The sequence below is a fragment of the Asparagus officinalis genome, chromosome 3 (genome assembly GCF_001876935.1).
Source record: "Asparagus officinalis chromosome 3, Aspof.V1, whole genome shotgun sequence".
NCBI classification, from domain to species: domain Eukaryota; kingdom Viridiplantae; phylum Streptophyta; class Magnoliopsida; order Asparagales; family Asparagaceae; genus Asparagus; species Asparagus officinalis.
The window spans coordinates 97,560,900-97,584,104 of NC_033796.1; the positions used below are offsets into that span (position 1 = coordinate 97,560,900).

The window sequence follows — 23,205 nt, forward strand, 5'->3', positions numbered from 1 at the left end:
TTCCTAGAAATCCGCGCACCCCTCCTTCTCTTTTATGCTCTCGAGTTCCTATACAAAAGATGATTACAGGGTGATATGACTCACGTGCCCTAATTCCTTTAATAAAGGAATTTTATTTTTAGGTCCTCCTATCCTATTCAAATTATGAATAGGTCCATATAAATCATTTTCTTAATAAGATTCAAGAAATTTAACATAGTCCTTGTGGGCCCTGACTGGGCTGGACCCACAACAATCTCCCCCTCCAGTCCAACGAGGGGGGTATGCAAATTTGTAGCTCATCACCTGGAGTTCATGCAGGCCAATCGCCGACAAAACTCGGTGTTCTCTCTGGAAAAGGTCTTTGTTAAAAAATCTGCGAGATTCTTATCTGTGTGAATCTTCTATAGCTTTAGCTCCTCTTTCTCAATAGCTTCTCTAAGCCAATGATATCTCACATTAATGTGTTTTTTCCTAAGTGAAATGTAGAAATCTTACTCAAATCAAGAGCACTCTGACTATCAATGAAAACTTGATAATTGTCCTGCAGTAAATGTAACTCATGCAAAAATATTCTTAATCAAACTATCTCCTTACCGGCTTCTACAGCTCCGATATATTCTGTTTTTGTCGTAGATAAAGCAACACATTTCTGCAACATAGACTGTCAAGATACAGCTCCCCATGTAAAAGTGAACAACCAACCTGAGATAGATTTCCTGTGATCGAGATCACCTGTCATATCTGCATTTATAAAACCTCGCAGTACTGTTTTGGAACCTCAAAAACTCAAGATGTGTTGATGATTGGAGTAGTATTATGGTCAGGAAATCTAAATTACACGTGACATTATAAAAAAAAGGGTTCCTTATACTTCCATGCTTGAATGAGTGTCTAGCATAGTGTAGGACGCCATGATATGATTCGTACTATGAGAATTGAGGGTTAGAAGTTTATACTATAGTTACTAGAAAAAAGATGGTTAAGATTAATTTTTTGTGTGCGTTGATGGCTGTCAACGTAGAAGCTTCACCTTAAATTGAAAAAGCATGATGTTGGCCTTCTTGTTTTGATGATGTTTAACAAACAATTTACCACTAATGTTGTTTGTCTAGTTTTAACAAACAATTTACCACTAATGTTGTTTGTCTAGTATTTGTATTTTCTTATTTATTATAAACAAACAACGTAGTTGGAGGATGGATGGAATAGAGCTTCAACGATCATATCCAAATGAGGTTGGCGGAATATCGGTGAAGCCTTGCAATTTAAAGTTAAAGATCAAGTTCAAGCTTCATCCGCATGTGTACCAAGTTGAGCTACAATGAAGATCAAGATCAAGCTTGGGTAAATTAGTTTTAGGTTTTATATTATGTGTGTTAGTACTTTAAGCTCAATCATATACACACACGTATAAAATATTGTTTTCTTAGTTTTTGGACTTAACAATAATCATATACATATTTTATTAAGTCTATATAATCATTATACAAAGTTTCAAAACATGGTTTAGCCTAAATGTCAAAATTCATATGTTTACATTATCGTGTTTTGGACTATTTTGCAAAATAATGATATTTTTCATTTGGGAAGTCCTTTTTGGAAACCAGTCGTTCTAGAATGTTTATTATCATGTCTACAATCATTCCCCAAAGTTTTACATTTTTTGGAATTTATTTGATATTTTTAAACAGTGTTTTAAAATCAGAAAAACTGTTTTCAGAACTTCATTTTCATGTATCTGTCCTCGGTCGACCGCACCGGTCGACCGCACCTGTGTTCATTCGTCAGTGGGCAGCAGAGAGTTTGTCGGTCGACCGCCGCGGTCGACCGAGAGCTCGAGACTTCCCACGGTCGACCGCATCGGTCGACCGAAGAAGTCTCTGCTCGTTTTCTCATTTTGGGATCTGGATCGCGGTCGACCGCGAATTTTTTCGATCGATCGCCGCTCTGTCAGTTCTGTTCCAACGGCTATTTCTTTTTACTGTTGGCTGGGGTTTTTTTGTCATCTGTTTAGGGTTTTTGCTGTTGTTTCCTTTTCCTATATAAACCCCCAAACCCCCTTCTATCTCAGTAGGAAAAAGAATGTTTTAAACAAGTTTTTAAACAAGAGTTTAAGTGTGTTTTTAGTGTTTGTTTGGTTTGAAGATTGTTTTTACAAGTGGAGGAGATCGTCTTCTTGTTTGGGCTCCAATCTCCATCTCTCCATCTTGTTATATATTGAGAAGTTTTCTAAACTCTACTCTAGCTTTTATTTATAATTATTTGTTAATTATCATTTCTATTAAAGCTAGTTTTATATTGAGTTTAGATTTGACTTTATCTCATTGTTACACATACCCACTTGAGCTTATTTAAAGCTAGTTTTATATTGAGTTTAGATTTGACTTTATCTCATTGTTACACATACCCACTTGAGCTTATTGTATTTGTATACATAATATATTAGGGTTGTGAGAGATTATAACATTGAGTTGTGCTTAATTGAGTTCTCATCTATTGTAGAGAATAAATTTATATTTGTTACATAGTGTGTTGTTGTGAAGTTTTTGGTAAACTAGAAAACCGAATGGGAGGAGTGAACGTTGATCGGTGAACGTTGAAAACCGACATTGTGAGTGATTGTATACATTGATCGGTGATCGTTGAAAACCGACATAGTGTGGTTGTAAACGTTATTCGGGTGAACGTAGAAAACCCGGTTGTGATAGTGGATTTCTCCCCGGGAGTGGGGAGCGGAGACGTAGGACGGAAGGTCCGAACTCCGTGATCATATTGCTTGTTTGAGTTTGGCTTAGCACTTATATTTGTTCATCTTTATAGCATTTCTCTCATTGTTTATTTCATCCACTATTTCATTTGTTTATGTTACCATTGAGTTTGCATATCCTTACATATATCATATTGTATATCTCTTTGGTAGGATATATCACCTTGTGTTAGTTTTATGTCCTTGCACATACATTGCCTATATCTCTTTGTTAGGATATATCTTGTTGTTCATATTGCATATCCTAGCTCATATAACTTGTTGTATTTCATACTTGCTAGGATAACTCATTAATTAATTTTTATTACCATATAATCGGATTAGATTAGCATAAGACCCTAATCACCCCCCCTCTAGGGTCTAACACATGCAACTCAAATGTCATACCCGCATCTAAACAAGGTAAATTAAATATTAACTAAATTAACAATTGTATGTTTCCAGTCTTAGCTTATTAGAAAAGCGAAAAAAATGTTAGACCCTAGAGGGGGGGTGATTAGGGTCTTATGCTAATCTAATCCGATTAAATGCCAATTAAAAATAATTAACAACTATATTCTTGCAAGATAGGTATACAATCTATTATGGGCAAGAAAATGCAATATACACAAAGTGATATATCCTATATGATGAAATATATATGCAAGGATATATAAACTAAGGGTGATATAAACATAAACAAGATAAACAAGATAGTGGACAATGTGAACAATAGATAATGGCGACAAGAATGATATGAACAATAAGCACAAGTGAGACGCCAAGACAATCACAAACACACAAAGATGATCACGGAGTTCGGACCTTCCGTCCTACGTCTCCGCTCCCCACTCCCGGGTAGAAATCCACTATCAACCGGGTTTTCTACGTTCACCCTAACAACGTTTACACCTCACACTCGGTTTTCTAGCTAACCGAAAACTTTACAATCAACACACTATTGTAATCCCACTCTACACCCACTAAGTGTTGGACCTAGCCGGGTCTCCCTCAAGTGCTCGGTTACAACCTCTCCCTAGGCACGTCAACCGACGCCACTCCTCTTGGGACGATCCCTGACTCTCACCACACACTCCTCACTCGGTGTACAAGTGTATTACAAAGTGAATCTCACAATAAGCACAATATAACCAATGATTGTTCTCTACTATGGATGAGGACACAATTAAGCACAACTCAAAGTTACAAACTCTCACCACCCAACTATACTATGTATGTAAATACTGAAAGCTCAATGTGGGTGTGTGTAACAATGAGTAAAATGAAATCTAACTCAAATAGCAAACTAGCAATAATTAATATATGATAAATCAATAATGGAATTGCTAGGGAAAAGAGTTAGAAAACTTCTCTATAAACACAAAGAGAGGATGAGAAGGTTTTGAGGATGAAATCCTCAACTGGTGATGCAAACTCCTCTTTGTAACAGCAAACCCCAAAAACAAACTAAACAAACTCAAACCCTTGTTTAAAACTTTCTTAAACTTTTTTTTAAAACTCTCTTAATTAATTTGAAAAGACATCAGCAATGGGGTATATATACCCACTAGAAATCTCAGCAAAAACCCCCAAAACAAATGACAAAACAGCCCCCAGAGAAACAGCTCAGAAATAGCCGTTAGAAGTCCAACGGTCATATTGTCGGTCGACCGAAAATCCCGTCGGTCGACCGATGAGAGCAAAAACACGAAGAAAACTTTCTGGACTAACGTCGGTCGACCGGAAATTCTGTCGGTCGACCGATTTGAGCTCTCGGTCGACCGGACCGGTCGACCGATGACTCTCTGAAAAATACTGACGAATGGTCAATTGCTGATTTTAAAACTCTGTTTAAAAATATCAAATAAATTCTAAAAAATGTAAAACTTTGGGGAATGATTGTAGACATGATAATAAACATGCTACAACGACTGGTTTTGAAAAAGGACTTCCCAAATGAAAAATATCATCATTTTGCAAAATAGTCCAAAACACGAAAATGTAAACATGTGAATTTTGACATTTTGGCTAAACCAACTTTTGAAACTTTACAAAATGATTTTATAGACTTGAAGAAAGATGTAAACTATTGTTATGAAGTCTATAAATAATGAATGTAGTATTTTATCAAAATACACATATAATGCACTAAAACATGATTTCATTTAACTAACTAAAAATTGATATTGATGAAATCATATATATGCATATGAGTATGAAACAAAAATATATTTTCTAATTATATTCAATTGTTTCATAGTAAAACTTGAAAACTATCAAACCAAAATATATATGTATATATATAACTATATATATACAAAAACCAAAATGTGTATGTGTGTATATGATTGAGCTTAAAGTACTAACACACATAATATAAATTCCTAAACTAAATTACCCAAGCTAGATCTTGATCTTCATTGAGCTCAACTTGGTACACGTTGCGGATGAAGCTAAACTTGGATCTTGAACTTGAATTGTACGATGCTTTACCGACATTCCGCCAACCTCCTTTGGATATGATCGTTGAAGCTCTATTCCATCCATCCTCCAACAGCGTTGTTTGTCTACAAAATATAGGAATGCACAAACACTAGACAAACAACATTAGTAATAAATTGTTTGTTAAACATCATCAAAATAAGAAGGCCAACAAAAAAATCAGAAGATTCCTAATAATGATGGTACATAAAAAAATTAATTTTCTTAAAGAAATACTAGACTTCTAATGTACAAAATAAATGTATGACATAGAGCGTGATCAAAAGAGTGAAACACAAGGGAGGAAAGTGAATTTCAATTTTTCTGAGCTCGACCTTCTTCATAAGGTTTAAAGCATTAAAAAAAATGTGAGGACATTTCTTCAATTTTAGCACGTGATTCACGAGCAAATGTCTATCTTCTTAAAAAAAGTAAGTTAATGGATTATCTCTTTAGGCTGCGTTTGGGAACTTTGATTTGGATTTGGAAAGTTGATTTAAAATCAAGGGATTTTAAATTTAGGATTTAAAATCCATGATTTAAGAAATCTTTTGTTTGGATATCTTTATTAAATGAAAGGATTTGAAATCTTTGATTTCAAAATCTAGTGTTTGGGTACTTTATTATACATGAATTTAAATTTAAAATTGATAAAAATTTATTCTCTTAACCCATCTTTTTACATCAAATGCAATGGAGATGTGTAAAATAGTAACCAAAAAATACAAATATAGATAATTTTGGCGATGATAGCTACATTTGCTAAGTTTTTAAATTCATTGCCCACAATAACTTGCAAGAGTTTCAACAAAATGAAAATGAAGAAAACTCTACAAACATATCAAGTATCTTACAAAAAAAAAACATCTAAATAATACATTACCATTGCATATTTCACAGATATCCAGGCTGGAAAACATTTGAGGCTGGTTTCATATTTCATACATATTCAAAGTGAGAATAAGTTGATATCAGAGTAAATAAGTAACAATTCCATTATCTTCTCAAATACATGTACAACTGATAATTACACAGTCAATTTGGTCTTTGATATACCAAGAGAAATGTTAATAAGAAAAAAATACAAAGAGTTGCAAACTGAATAGCATGTGAGAAGAGAAGTATCATTGATGTAAAGAAACTGCAACTGAGGATTCAGAAGTTCTTGTATGATAAACCCTATCCGCAGCAACAAAAGAGTAATTCATATGCCATCACGATATGAGCCCAAAACCTACAAAGAAAATGAGCATATCAATAATTTTTTTAATCAAGCTAACAAGCTAACAAATTAAACAAAAATGTCGGATAAGTGAGACTGAATAAGATAAGCATGTATACAAGTGATAAAAATAGCCAATGCTTTGAAGAGAAAATGAGTAGATCAATAATTTTTTTACCATTGAGCAGATCATCTTTCAAATGAGGGAAAAAAGCTAAACTTTTTACCGTTAACCTTTAGAATAACGTAGCCATGTGTTTGGTTCAAAATTTAGGAGGATACTAGTGAGACTATTTAGTCCTTTAAAACGAAATAGTCTCAAGCTGCTGCACTAAACAATGGGGGAAGATGGTGTTACATAGTCTGTGTACTATTTATTACTCACTTGGGATTAAATCTACAAGAAACTCCCTTGCTCTTTCCCCTAATTTTCTAAAATTACATTGAATATTCAATGTCTAATTATTTCACTTGGACGCTATGGCACTGGTTCCTGAGAATCACGCTCTTTATGTTCAACAAAGTAAATATGGATCAATATGCACCTATCTTTACCCCTGCTATATTATTAAGCGCGCGTATCCATGCACTGCTGTCTCTTTAATATTTTGTTAATATATCAGCTTTGATATATAGTAGCTAACGGAATTTCTAAACAAGATGCATGATGGGGTTAATTTGAAATGATAGTGGGATTGCATTAAGCTCTACTCCACCATATATTGGGAGTTTGTCAAATTGAAAACTTGTTACATCGTGGTTTTGCACTCTAATATAAGCATGTAAATGAAGCAAAAGGAACTTTTGATTTCCACACTATTAGAGTATGAGTAAGAAATGCATTTAGAAACTAAATAAAAAGAAATGGAAGATATGCCAAGGTTATTAGAGTATGAGTAAGAAATGCATCATAATCAAGTATACACTAAATAAAAAGAACAGAATTCTCAATAAAATGAAAAATTTGTACCTTTGAGATGAGACAAGCACTCCTTACTAGAATTAGCAAAGAATCCATCAAAATCGCCAAACGCTAATGCATTCATAAGAAATCATCAAAAAATTAGAAAACTTAACCCTATCAAACAATTCAAAATAATGATCCACATGGAAACAAAACATCCACCAATTCCACCAACACACAGATTCATTCAAATAATCCAAACAAAAATTAACAAAAAATTAATTAGGATTGCTCACCTTCATGCTGAACGGTCTGACGCTGGCCAGGCTGCGTTCGCTTGGCGACGGTGCGAGAAGCGAAGAGGATGAACTCCCTGGCGGCGTTCCGCTGAAAGAACCCAAAGTGGCGGACGTCGGTGGCGCTGGCGACCACGACCGGATCCGACGACGACGAGGAGTCCGGACATCGAAGAATGAGGATCGATGTTACCTGTGAGTGAAACCAGAGAGAGAGAGAGATGATTGGAACTTGAATACCAGAGAGAGCAAGAGGGTTGAGAGGGCGGAGGGGAGGCGGCGCAGGAGGGGGGAGAGCGGCGGCGAGGGGAGGCTGGAGCAGGCGGGAGATCGAAAACACTCAGAGACGGAGAGAGAGAGAGAGAGAGAGAGACTAGAGCCATGAAGAGTGAGAGAGAGAAGAGAGAGCAGAGAGGATCGTCGCGAAAATCCTCTCTTGTTATCGGGTCCGGATTTGATAAATGACAAAGGGGTGGTTGGAATTTGAAATCAGGGGTTTTGGACTTTCACAAATTCATCTTTGTTAAATCAATTGATTTAAAATCTAGATCCAAATCAGAATCCAAAACTAGATATTTGGATTTGAAATACCCTGAATTTTTAAATCCAGGACCAAATCCAAATTCCCAAACACACCGCCTTAATTTTAAATATTTATTGTTCAAATATGATTCAGTCATGTAATTTTTAATATGCATCCTCAACTACATATACAAAAAGCATTTTATGACTTTAGTAATTAATTTAAGTTTTTGCGCTTTTCAAATTTACAAGTACCAGTCCCCCCCCCCCCCCCACCCACCCACACCACACACCACGGGCAAAAAAAAAGCGGGAGTAAAAGCTGAAAAACCCAAAAACATCGATCATCAAAAAATTTGCCGCCTCTTTCCCCTTCTCCCCCAAACCCTCGCCATGGCGAACCGCTCCCGAATCCGAGCCCTAAACGTGGCCGAGAAACCCTCGGTCGCCAAGCGCGTCTCCGAGATCCTCTCCGCATCAAGCGGGGGCATGAGATCCCGCAACGGTCGATCTCGCTACAACCGCGTGTTCGAGTTCGAGTACTCGATCCGGTCGCAGTTCTGCCACATGGACTGTTTTGGAACCTCAAAAACTCAATAGTTGCATGATTGGAGCTAGTATTTATGGTCAGGAAATCTAAATTACACGTGACATTATAAAAAAAAAGCGTTTCCTTATACTTCCATGGCTTGAAGAGTGTCTAGGCATTTTAGTGTTAGGCACGCCTATGATATGATCGTACTAATGCAGCAATTGAGGGTTAGAAGGTTTATACTATTAGTTACTAGCACAAAAAGATGGTTAAGATAAATTTTTTTGTGTTGCGTATGATGGCTGTCAAACGTCCAGAAGCTTCACCTTAAATTTGAAAAAGCGCATGATGTTGCGCCTTCTTGTTTTGATGATGTTTAACAAACAATTTACCACTAATGCTTTTGCTCTAGTATTTGTATTTTCTTATTATTATTAAAATAAAACAACGTAGTTGACGAGGATGGATGCCGAACTAGGAGCATTCAACGCCATCATATCCAAAAAATGAGGTCTGGCGGATATCGGGTGAAGCCTTGCACAATTATAAAGCTTAAAGATCAAGTTTCAAAGCCCCTTCATCCGCGCATGTGTTACCCAAGTTTGAGCTACAATGGAGATCAGATCAAGTTGGGGGTAATCTAGTTATAGATTTTATATTATCGATGTGTTAGATACTCTAAGCTCAATATCATTCACACACATTTATTGCGTTTTTTTCTTCGTATATATTATATATATATATATTATATATAATATATAGTATATAGTTATATATATACATAAGTTTTGGTTTCTATGCATATTATATTTATATATATACATACAGTGTGTTTTTGGCCAGTTTTCAGCATGTTTATAAATATGAAATCACATGTTTCATATTCTATTATTGTGTTGTTAGTATATATTGCATAGAATATGCCCAATTTTTTCCGTCCTTGAAAAATATTGCTTTTTTCTTTAGGTTTTTGGAACTTAACAATAATCATATACATATTTTATTAAGCTATATTAATCATTATACAAGCTTTCAAAACATGGTTTAGCCTAAATGTCAAAATTCATATGTTGTACATTACTCTGTGCTTTTGCCGACTTATTTTGCAAAATAATGCATATTTTTCATTTGGGAAGTCCTTTTTGCGAAACCAGTCGTTCTAGAATGCTTTATTAATCATTGTCACAATTCATTCCCCAAAGTTTTACATTTTTCTGCCGAATTTATTTGATATTTTTAAACAGCTGTTTTGTTAAATCAGACAAAAACTGGTTTCAGAACTTCATTTTCATATGTATCAGTCCTCGGTCGAACCGCACCGCGTCGAAACCGCCACCGTGCTGTTCTTTTCTGCTCAGTGATCGCAGCCCAGGAACAGTTGTCCGGTCGACCATCACGGTCGACCGAAGAAGCTCGAGACTTCCACGGTCGACGCCTACCGGTCGACCGAGACAGTCTGCTGCTCTTTTTTCTCAGTTTGGGATCTGCGATCACGGCTCGGACCGGGACGTCCGCGAATTTTTTCGGTCGACCGCACGCTCTGTCAGAATTCTTTTCAACCGGCTATTTTTTTGTTTACGTTCAGGCTGGGGGTTTTTTTTGTCAATCTGTTCTGGGGTTTTGTCTATTGTTTCCTTTTTTCCTATAATAAACCCCCAAAAAACCCCTTCTATCTCAGTAGGAAAAAGAATGTTTTAAACAAGTTTTTAAACAAAGAGTTTAAGAAAAATGTGTTTTTAGTGTTTGTTTCGGTTTGAAGCATTGTTTTTACAAGTGCGAGGAGATCGTCTTTTCCTTTTTGGCCGCTCCAATTCCTCCATCTCTTCCATCTTGTTATTATATGGAGAAAGTTTTCTAAACTCTACTCTAGCTTTTATTTATAATTATTTGTTAATTATCATTTCTTAATTTAAATGCTTTAGTTTTATATTGAGTTTTAGATTTTGACTTTATCTTCATTGTTACACATTAACCACTGAAGCTTATTGTAATTTGTATACATAATATATTAGCGGTTGTCGAAGAGAATTATAACAAATTGAGCTTGTGCTTAATTGAGTTCTCATCTATTGTACGAGAATAATTTATATTTGTTACATAGTGTGTTGTTGTGAAGTTTTTTGGTAAACTAGAAAAAACCCGAATGGGAGGAGTGAACGTTGCATCGTGAACGTTGAAAACCGACATTGTGAGCTGGATTGTATACATTTGATCGCCCGTTCATCGTTTGAAAACCGACATTAGGCTGTGGTTGTAAACGTTATTCGGCACTCTTCCTGTGAACGCTAGAAAACCCGGTTGTGATAGTGCGATTTTCTCCCCGGGGAGTGGGGGACCGGAGACGTAGGACGAAGGTCCGAACTCCGCTGCTCATATTGCCTTGTTTGAGTTGCGGCTTAGCACTTTATTTGCTTCATCTTTATCTTTATTAGCATTTCTCTCATTGTTTATTTCATCCACTATTTCATTTGTTTATGTTACCATTGAGTTTGCGATATCCTTACATATATCATATTGTATATCTCCTTTGGTTAGGATAATATCTACCTTGGTTGTTAAGTTTTATGGTCTTGCACATTAACATTGCTTTATCTCTTTGTTAGGATATTATCTTGTTGTTCATATTGCCATTATCCTAGCTCATATAACTTGTTGTATTTCATATCTTGCTAGGATAACTCATTAATTAATTTTTATTACCATATAATCGGCATTAGATTTAGCATAAGACCTAACTCAACCCCCCCTCTAGGCCGTCTAACACATGCCAATCTCTAAATGTCATACCCGCATCTAAACAAAGGTAAATTAACAATTATTAACTAAATTAACAATTGTATGTTTCCAGTCTTAGCTTATTAGCACAAAAAGCGAAAAAAATGTTAGACCCTAGAGGGGCGGGCTGATTTAGGGTCTTTTGCTAATCTTAATCCGTAATTTAAATTGCCATATTAAAAAATAGTATTAACAACTATATTCTTGCAAGATAGCGTATACAATCTATTATTGGCGCAAGAAAATGCAATATACACAAAGTGAATATATCCTATATGATTTTGAAATATATTATTGCAACGGATATATCAAACTAAGGCGTGATAATAAACATTAAACAAGATAAACAAGATAGTGGACAATGTGAACAATAGGATATGCGCGACAAGACACAATGATATGAACAATAAGCCACAAGTGAGACCGCCAAGACAATCACAAACACACAAGCATGATTCACGGGAGGCTTCGCGACCTTCCGTCCTACGTTCTTCGCTCCCACTCCACGGGTAGAAATTCCACTATCAACCGGGTTTTCTACGTTCACCCTAACAAGTTTACACCTCACACTCGGTTTTCTAGCCTAACCGAAAACTTTACAATCAACACACTATTGTATCCCACTCTACACCACTTTAAGTATTGGACCTAAGCCGAGATCTGTCTTCCCTCAGTGCCTCGGTTACAAACCTCTCCCTAGGTCACCGTCAACCCGACTGCCACTCCTCTTGCCGACGGCATCCCTGACTCTCCACCACCACACTCCTCACTCGTGTCTTGTACAAGTGTATTACAAACGTGATCTCAACAATAAGCACAATATAACCAATGATTTGCCTTCTCTACTATGGATGAGGACACAATTAAGCCACAACTCAAAGTTACAAACTCTCACACCCAACTATACTATGTATGTTTAAATACTGAAAGCTTCAATGTGGGTGTTGTGTACAATGAGTAAAATGAAATCTAACTCAATTAGCAAACTAGCAATAATTAATATATGATAAATCAAATAATGAAATGCTAGGGGAAAAAGAGTTAGCAAAACTTCTCTATTAAACACAAGAGAGCGATGAGGAAGGTTTGAGGATGAAATCCTCAACCTGTGTGATGCAAAACTCCTCTTTATGTAACAGGCAAACCCCAAAAACAAACTAAACAAACTCAAAACTTGCTTAAAACTTTCTTAAACTTTTTTTTTAAATAACTCTCGTTAATTAATTTGAAAAGACATCAGCAATGGGGTACTATATTACCCACTAGAAAAATTTTCTCAAGCAAAAACCCCCAAAACAAATGACAAAACAGACCCCCAGAGAAACAGCTCAGAAATAGCCCGTTTATGGAAGTCCAACGCGTCATTTATGTGCTCGGTCGACCGAAAAATTCCCCGTCGATCGGACCTGATGAGAGCGCAAAAAACACGAAGAAAACTTTCTGGACTAACGTCGAACGTCGACGGAAAATTCGGTCGTTAAGTGACCTCGGTCGACCGATTTGAGCTCTCATGTCGACCGGACCGGCGACCAGACGATTCTCTGGAAAAATTACTGAACGAATGCGTCAATTGGAACCGCTCGAAACCGTACGGTCGCACCGAAAACTGACATTTCCAGAAAAAAATCCGTTTTAGAAGCTGATTTAAAACCCTTTTAAAAATATCAAATAAATTCCAAAAAATGTAAAACTTGGGAATGATTGGTAGACATGATAATAAACATGCTACAATGACTGGTTTCGAAAAAAGGACTTCCCAAATGGAAAAATATCATCATTTGCAGGATAGTCCAAAACACGAAAATGTAAACATGTGAATTTTGATATTTGGCTAAAACCAACATTTTGAAACTTTACAAAATGATTTTATAGACTTGAGAAAGATGTAAACTATGTTATGAAGTCTATAAATAATGAATGTAGTATTTTATCAAAATACACATATAATGCACTAAAAACATGATTTCATTTAACTAACTAAAAATTGATATTGATGAAATCATATATATGGCATATGAGTATGAAACAAAAATATATTTTCTAAATTATATTCAATTGTTTCATAGTAAAACTTGAAAACTATCAAACAAAATATATATGTATATATATAACTATATATATACAAAAACCAAAATGTGTATGCTGTGTATATTATTGAGCTTAAAGTACTAACACACATAATAATAAAATTCCTAAACTAAATTACCCAAGCTAGATCTTGATCTTCATTGAGCTCAACTTGGTACACGTTGCGGCATGAAGCTCTAATTGGCATCTTGAACTTGAATTGTACGATGCTTTAACCGACATTTCGCCAACCTCCTTTGGATATGATCGTTGAAGCTCTATTCCATCCATCCTCCAACAGCGTTGTTTGTCTACAAAATATAGGAATGCACAAACACTAGAGACAAACAACATTAGTAATTAAATTGTTTGTTAAACATCATCAAAATAAGAAGGCCAACAAAAAAATCAGAAGATTCCTAATAATGATTGGTACATAAAAAAATTAATTTTCTTAAAGAAATACTTAGACTTCTAATGTACAAAATAAATGTATGACATTAGCAGCGTGATCAAAAAGAGTGAAACACAAGGGAGGAAAAGTGAATTTCATTTTTCTGAGCTCGACCTTCTTCATAAGCGTTTAATAGCATTAAAAAAATGTGGAGGACATTTCTTCAATTTTATAGCGTGATTCACGAGCAAATGTCTATCTTCTTTAAAAAAAGTAAGTTAATGGATTATCTCTTTAGGCTGCGTTTTTCGGGAACTTTGATTTGGATTTGCGAAAGTTGATTTAAAATCAAGGGTATTTTAAATTTAGGATTTAAAATCCATGATTTAAGAAATCTTTTGTTTGGATATCTTTATTAAATGAAAGGATTTGAAATCTTTGATTTCACAAATCTAGTGTTTGGCGTACTTTATTATACATGAATTTAAATTAAAATTGATAAAAATTTATTCTCTTAACCCAATCTTTTTACATCAAATGCAATGCGAGATGTGTAAAATAGCTAACCAAAAAATACAAATATAGATAATTTTGGCCGCGATGATAGCTACATTTGCTAAGTTTTTTAAATTCATTAGCCCACAATAACTTGCGAGAGTTTCAACAAAATGAAAATGAAGAAAACTCTACAAACATATCAAGTATCTTACAAAAAAAAACATCTAAATAATACATTACCATTGCCATATTTCACAGATATCCAGAATGCTGGAAAACATTTGAGGCTGCCGTTTCATATTTCATACAATATTCAAAGCTGAGAATAAGTTGATATCAGAGTAAATAAGTAACAATTCCATTATCTTCTCAAATACATGTAACAAACTGATAATTACACAGTCAATTTGGTCTTGAATACCAAGAGAAATGCTTAATAAGAAAAAAAATACAAAGAGTTGCAAACTGAATAGCATGTGAGAAGAGAAGTATCAATGATGTAAAGAAACTGCAACTGAGGATTCAGAAGTTCTTTGTATGATAAACCCTATCCGCAGCCACAAAAGAGTAATTCAATGCCATCACGATATGAGCCAAAACCTACAAAGAAAATGAGCAGCACAATAATTTTTTTTAATCAAGCTAACAAATTAAACAAAAATGTCGGATAATGAGACTGAATAAGATAAGCATGTATACAAGTGATAAAAATAGCCAATGCTTTGAAGAGAAAATGAGGTAGATCAATAATTTTTTTACCATTGAGCAGATCATCTATTCAAATGAGGGAAAAAAAGCTAAACTTTTTACCCGCTTAACCTTTAGAATACGTAGCCATGTGGTTGGTTCAAAATTAGGAGGATACTAGTGAGACTATTTAGTCCTTTAAAACGAAATAGTCTCCAAGCTGCTGCCCACTAAACAATGGGGGAAGATGGTGTTACATAGTCTGTGTACTATTTATTACTCACTTGCGGATTAAATCTACAAGAAACTCCCTTGCTCTTTCCCCTAATTTCTATAAAATTTACATTGAATATTCAATGTCTAATTATTTCACTTGGACGCTATGGCACTGGTTCCTGAGAATCACCGCTCTTTATGTTCAAACAAAGTAAATATGGATCAATATGCCAGCCTATCTTTACCCCTGCCTATATTATTAAGCGCGCGTATCCATGCACTGCTGTCTCTTTAATATTTTTGTAAATATTATCAGCTTTGATAATATAGTAGGCTAACGGAATTTCTAAACAAGATGCATGATGGCGGTTAATTTGAAATGATAGTGGGATTGCATAAGCCTCTACTCCACCATATATTGGGAGTTGTCAATTGAAAAACTTGTTACATCGTGGTTTTGCACTCTAATATAAGCATGTAAATGAAGCCAAAAAGGAACTTTTGATTTCCACACTATTAGGAGTATGAGTAAGAAATGCATTAGAAACCTAAATAAAAAGAAATGGAAGATATGCCAAGGTTATTAGAGTCATGGTAGAGTAAGAAATGCATCATAATCAAGTATACACTAAATAAAAAGAAACAAGAATTCTCAATAATGAAAAAAATTTGTACCTTTTGAGATGAGACAAGCACTCCTTTACTATGAATTAGCCAAAGAATCCCATCAAAATCGCCAAACGCTAATGCATTCATAAGAAATCATCAAAAAATTAGAAAACTTAACCCTATCAAACAATTCAAAATAATGATCCACATGGGAAACAAAACATCCACCAATTCCACCAACACACAGCATTCATTCAAAATAATCCAAACAAAAATTAACAAAAAATTAATATAGCGATTGCTCACCTTCATGCCTGAACGGTCTGACGCTGGCCAGCGCTAGCGTTCGCTTTGCGACGGTGCGAGAAGCCGAAGAGGATGAACTCCCTGGCGGCGTTCCGCTGAAAGAACCCAAAGTGGCGCGACCGTCCGGTGGCGCTGGCGACCACGACCGATCCGACGACGACGAGGAGTCCGCGACATCGAAGAATGAGGATTCGATGTTACTGTGAGTAAAACCAGAGAGAGAGAGAGATGATTGGAACTTGAAACCAGAGAGAGGCAAGAGGGGAGAGGGCGGAGGAGGCGGCGCAGGAGGGGGGAGGCGGCGGCGAGGCGGAGGCGGAGAGGCGGAATCGAAACCACAGAGACAGAGAGAGAGAGAGAGAGAGAGAGAGACAGAGAGAAGAGTGAGAGAGAGAGAGAGAGAGCAGAGAGGATCGCGCGAAAATCCTCTCTTGTTATCGGGTCCGGATTTGATAAATGACAAAGGGGTGGTTGGAATTTGAAATCAGGGGTTTTGGACTTTCACAAATTCATCTTTGTTAAATCAATTGATTTAAAATCTAGATCCAAATCAGAATCCAAAACTAGATATTTGGATTTGAAATACCCTGAATTTTTAAATCCAGGACCAAATCCAAATTCCCAAACACACCGCCTTAATTTTAAATATTTATTGTTCAAATATGATTCAGTCATGTAATTTTTAATATGCATCCTCAACTACATATACAAAAAGCATTTTATGACTTTAGTAATTAATTTAAGTTTTTGCGCTTTTCAAATTTACAAGTACCAGTCCCCCCCCCCCCCCCACCCACCCACACCACACACCACGGGCAAAAAAAAAGGGAGAAAAGTGAAAACCCAAAAACATCGCATCATCAAAAAATTTGCCGCCTCTTTCCCCTTTCTCCCCCAAACCCTCCGCCATGGCGAACCGCTCCCGAATCCGAGCCCTAAAACGTGGCCGAGAAACCTCGGTCGCCAAGCGCGTCTCCGAGATCCTCTCCGCATCAAGCGGGGGCATGAGATCCCGCAACGGTCGATCTCGCTACAACCGCGTTGTTCGAGTTCCGAGTACTCGATTCGGTCGCAGTCTGGCCACATGGTACTTCACCTCCGTCACCGGCCATCTAATCGATGCTCGAATTCGACGTAATCCGCTACAGAAGTGGCATTCCTGTGTAATCTCCCGCGCGTTTCTACAGACGACGGCGCGGTGAAAAAGTTCGTCTCTCAGGTGAGGTTTTTTTTTTTTTTGCCTTCTTTTATCTCCGAGGAGTCTTAACAAACAGTTGGTGTGTTGTGGATCTAAGGGGCATTTAGTCCCACACTGGCAAAATGGAACCAAAGTGGCTCTGTTAACAATCCGAGTTCTCTCCCTTTAACAACTAGCTTTTGGTACCTGAGCCAATTTTATCTTTCCAGTTGCAAAGCTAGTCAGCGTGGATGATGAGACTGTTGAAGCATTATTTTATGTATGGGGCATTGCAGTGCTCAATCGGAATTGGATTAGTGCAAAGCCGATCCTTGGGGGCGCCTAGACTGCAGAGGTGTGGTGTCAGGTTAGGAGTATTGTGGCGTTTGATTGGGAGTAGATTAGTGCGAAGCCAGCTCTGCGTGGGCGTAGGATGGTAGTTTTCAATAGGAGTTAGACTAGTGCAAAGCCAGTCCAATAGGGTGCCTAGAACGAGGAAGAGTGATGGTATGTTAGGAGGATTTTGTTGTTAAATAATAAATATGAATTAGACTAGTGCCTACCCGATCCATTTGGGCGCCAGGACTGCATACAGCTCCTGTAACATTAGGAGGATTGTAGTGTTAGATCTAGAGTAACTAGTTCAAAGCCAATTCACATGTCCCCCGAGACTGTGGAAGTGTGATGGTATTTTGGATAATTGTTGTTCTAACAAGAGTAGTCTAGTGCAAAGCCCGTCCATGTGGACATCGAGATTGCGGACGTATGGTGGTAGATTGGGAATTTCGGAGGATAGTAGTGCTCGACCAGGACTAGCCTATTGCAAGGGTGTCAAATAAGCATCGTGGTATATTAAGAGGAATACAATGTTTGACGAGGACTATACTAGTGCAAAGCTGGCCGGTGTGGGCATTGAGACAATAGAAGAGTGGTATTTTGGGTCCATTTTGCCCCACAATGACTAAATAGAGAGTCATTATGAGTTTTTGAAGATTTGTTCGCTCCCTCTCCCTCTGATGACTAGTTTTTGGGGTGAATTCTTCTACAAGTTGGAAAGATGGAATGTTCTTGGTAGTCAGAAAAATGCAAGTTATTGGTGGTTTGGTGGGATTTCTTCCTCTTGGTTGAGAGCTAAAATGAACTCTAATGGTCAGCAGCTCTTTGTTTTCGAATTGCTAATGGAGTAATTTGTGCCTCTGGTGAGTTAATTCTCTGATGAATCTCTACAAAAAGTTGGTGCGCAGCAATGTCCTCTTGATTTGTTCCTTTTGGTTGAGGGGTAAAAATTAACTCTAAAGGTAAAAATTAATTCTAAAGGTAAAGGGCTCTTTTTTTTTCTTTGAAATGCTGATGGAGAAATTTGTGCCTCAGGTGAACTAATTCTCTGATGAATCTCTACAAAAGTTGGTGTGCAACAAAGTCCATTTAGGTTATTTGGCATTCTTAGATTTCCTTCTTTTGGTTTCCTGAAATGGTGGTTCCTTAAGCCTTTTAGGTTATTGGAATTCTTAATAGAGTGTATTTTTGGGTTTAATCTGAAGATTGTCCTTTGGGGTTATAGTCTGTCCTGTTACCTGAAACATTTTAGCGATTTCGGTTTTTTTCTGAAATTTGAGGTAGATTATATTTCATCAACTTTCTTGTTTGGGACAGAACAAAGGTTGTTCTCTCAGGCTTGATAGAGTATCTCATTTGCTTCGGTTGGGAAATATGAAATTTAGGTTCAGTCACTAATAGTATGCGGGAAAAGAGAGAATTTTTGAATGCTGGAAAGAGGTAGGGGAAATGAGATGGATTGGAAAATTATTCTCAGGTGTCATTTTGAGATTCTTGCTTCATTAGTTGGTTGCTTATCTATGAAATCACAACATACATCCCAATGTGTCAAGATCTGCTATAATAGAACTCAGCAAGGGCATCTCCATGGTATTTCAACCATGCTTCCTTTGTCTTCTAGAAGAAACCACAAACCTCAGCTTTGACTATGACCCGACCTAGGTAGCAAACGGAACAAGTCACTAATGATAGGAGGATAGAAAGAAATTAAGTTGATTTGAGAAGCAACACACTGGAGATAGGCGAATCTCAACTGCTTAGTTGTGGACCTAATGTGTTCAAAGAAAGCACTGAGGATATGGTGGGACTAGGCAGCCAAAATGTAGCATCTCACATTTATTCTGAATCATGTATCCAAGGAGTCAAGATGACATACATCAAGCGCTCTAAATGAATGAGCAAATAAAGCATACCATTTCTCCAGAGAATCATCAACATATGGACTTTCTTATATCCAATACAATTTAGATTGTTCGCAAACTGACAGTTTTATATGATGTATTATTGCCTCTTTGTCTGCATCAAACCCTTAAAATCGATTGTATATCTTTTTGGAAAATTGACTGCTATCCTTCTCCAGGACTCTTCTCTGTTGAGAACTTTGGAGATCACTCCTTTGTACCGCTGAAATTTCATGACCATCTAGGCTTCTTGTCAAGCCCCTTTAATGCTTATATCTTCCTTCACTTAGACATCAGTTCGGATGCAGAAGGCTTAAATGTGATGATATTAAACTCATAGCTCCTTCCATGACGTGTGAAAGTGAAACAAAAGTCTGCCCCTTTGACATACACCTCAAGAAGACGTTCCCTTGCTCAAGTTGCTCAGGGATTACATTGTGTGGTGCATGGTTTCACCCCCTGCCCCTACCAGAGAAATAACCCTTAACTGAAAGACCACTGCCACTCTCTCAGTGGCCGGTGGAAAAAGCAAGTTTAATTTTAAAGTCTAAGCTACATCCTGTCATTGTCCTATAATACACTGGAAACACAAATTAAGGAATGTTTCACTTAATCGATGCAGGACAAGTTAGACATCAAAAGGACATTGGAAGAAGAAGCTAGGAATAGCCAGTGGCTTGTTCTCTGGCTCGATTGTGACAGAGAAGGGGAGAATATTGCATTTGAGGTGGTAGATGTCTGCACTGCTGTTAATCACCGTCTGGTTATATGGAGGGCTCATTTTTCTGCATTAAATGAGGGGTACTAAAGTTCGTAAAGTTTTTCTTTTATTTCCTTATGTGCCTTTTTATTTTTGTTTTTCTAATCAGTTGTTTTTCTCTTTTTACATTGAAATGGCAGAGATATCTTGGCATCGGTTCAAAATCTTGTTCAACCCAATAAATTATTTTCAGATGCTGTCGACGCTAGGCAGGTGATGTGGTTACCAGTTTTTTATGGCATCCTGAATAGATCTGATTCTTCTGTTTCCTCATCGTCTGACTGTATAATTTCAGAAATACGGTGACAACATTTTTTTACTCTAATCTGCCACAGATTTTTCATCTCCCACTCTGTAATTTTTTTGCGTTGTAAACTTGATTTTAGAAACTCCAGCTCTGCATTCATTTTCTTGCTTTTGCTGTGTTGGTACTTTATTTTCTAGGCATGGTAACTGGGTGCCAAGTTTAACTGATGACTATGTTTTTGCAGGAAATTGACCTTCGCATAGGTGCCTCATTTACTAGATTTCAGACAATGCTGCTGAAAGATGCATTTGTTCTGGATTTTCCTGGGGATGATAGGAGTGTAGTCTTAAGTTATGGACCCTGTCAGGTTCTGATGTTGAATGATATATGATACCTATTTTTTTTATCAATCATTACTTATTTCATCAATGGTTTTCTTGATAACAAGTTATGATACTTTTTCTCTTGTCTGCTACAGTTCCCTACTCTTGGGTTTATTGTTGAACGATATTGGGAGATACAAGCACATGAGCCTGAAGAATTCTGGACGATTAATTGTTCTCATACTTCAGATGAGGGCACTACTATTTTCAAGTGGATGTAATATTTTGTGGTTATTTGCTGCACCAATTTTATCTTGAGTTTCATCATATTCACTTGCCTTTCTTGTACAGATATGACCGTTCATTTGATTACACATGTGCTGTTGCAACCTATGAGATGTGCGTTGAAGAACCCACAGCAACTGTGAGCTATATATGTTTTCACCATCTCCTATGTTGAATAGTGATGAGGTCTAAAATCCATTTCGTTTCTTAGGTTAAAAACGTCAAGCATGTAGAGGAGCTGAGGTATCCTCCATACCCATTGAGTACAGTTCAACTCCTAAAACGCGCATCAACATATTTGGGAATGAGTTCTGAGCGCACTATGAAGGTGACAGTGGGCTAATATTCCCTTGATTTACATGTTAATGTTGCAGTCTTCCTTCTGAGTAGCTACTCTTGCACTCAACAATGATTTTCTTAGGCAGTTTGTGCTTACTAGCTACATATAGAACTGGTAACAAATAAATGTCTAGGGAATATCAAGTCTAGGGTTAGGATCTAAACTGGTTGCACTTTGAAGTTTGACAATGGTCCCTCATTGAAGAAGCTAACAGTGTTTTGTAGCTTCTGGGAAATACATTTCTCTTGGATTTACATATAGGACTGGTTAAAAAATACATGTCTAGCGAATATTAAGTCTATGCCTAGGATCTAAGCTGGTGGCTCTTTGAAGTTTGACAATGGTCCCTCATTAAAGTAGCTAACAGTTTTTTGTAGCTTCTGGTAACGTGGGAGGTACATTTCTCTTGGGCTATATTACAAACACGAGTGTCCCTGTTTTTGCATGCATGTGTATTTTTGCGCGTGCACATGTGAGCGTGCGTGCATGCCAATTCACACAGACACACTTTCACGCCACATGCATCTGCAAGCTGCAAATACTAACAATGGAGAGCTGGAATTATAGTTAGAATACACAACCCTGCTTCAAACTCACATTTCTCATTGAAAATTGCTAGGAAGAAAGAGTTTGTTACTCTGCTTCCTTTGAGGAGTTCATACTCTATCAATCTTATCCCACCTGTGATTAGTGATTTCTGGCGATCGAAGTTCTCTAGAATATACATAGTAACCTATTACTATGTATTTCGAATATCTTTTATTGATGCTGGTTGTTGACATTGCTGCTTTATTATTTCAGGTAGATATTTTACGCCCATAATTACTTCAAAATGACTAAAATCTTTCTTATCATGTATCCAGGTAGCTGAAGAGCTTTACATGTCAGGATTCATTAGTTACCCTCGCACAGAGACAGATAGTTTCTCGGCGAACAGTGACCTAAAGGTCAGTATCTAGCATTTTTTAGGGCTAAAAGTAGAATTACTCATCTCTTAACATCTTTCTTTTAGCTTTTTTTTTTCATTTGAACAATGAAACTGAATTCATTTCTGCTCTTATTAGTCAAACTGATATAATTTTTCTTAGGGCATTTCTGTAGTCATAAATAGTAGTTTTGGCATGTTCCGTACTAGATAACAGTAGTTTGGTTTTATTATATATTGAAAAGTTTGGTCTTATCTGATACGAGTCGCCGTGCGAGCATCTTTGATCGCGGAATGATCAAAAATGGGTTGAGAAGAAGACAATAGAAAACACAACACAATTCTGATTTGGCGAAGGAAAATATCTTCTCTAGATTATGAGTATCAATTGTTTTACAAATCTCTCTCACAATCTCAAATCTCACGAAATTCTGATTAGGCATCCCTAAACAGCAGAGTTTTAATTTATACAAACCCTAAAAACCAAATCCCAGCAGGAACCTAGAATTCAGCCCAAACCCGTCATGAGTCGACTCAAACGTGCACGAAACCCCTAGAGTTGACTTATGATTTCATAAGTTGACTCAGTAGAAACTTTTGTTAACTAGAACGGGTTTCGTAAGTCGACTCATGCCAACCTTGAGTCGACTCATGTCGGGCTTCAGTCGACGCAT

At 36.8% G+C, this 23,205-nt stretch overlaps 1 protein-coding gene across 1 annotated transcript in view; it reads left to right on the top strand.

Moving 5' to 3' along the window:
- LOC109835465 (DNA topoisomerase 3-alpha) overlaps nt 20,268-23,205 on the top strand; it is a 34,068-nt gene continuing 31,130 nt past the window's right edge. The window contains exons 1-7 of the mRNA XM_020403444.1: nt 20,268-20,452; nt 20,552-20,624; nt 20,903-21,025; nt 21,137-21,258; nt 21,333-21,405; nt 21,478-21,594; nt 22,470-22,553. Of these exons, the coding sequence (XP_020259033.1) occupies nt 20,268-20,452; nt 20,552-20,624; nt 20,903-21,025; nt 21,137-21,258; nt 21,333-21,405; nt 21,478-21,594; nt 22,470-22,553 (777 nt within the window). The remainder of the gene's footprint in view (nt 20,453-20,551; nt 20,625-20,902; nt 21,026-21,136; nt 21,259-21,332; nt 21,406-21,477; nt 21,595-22,469; nt 22,554-23,205) is intronic.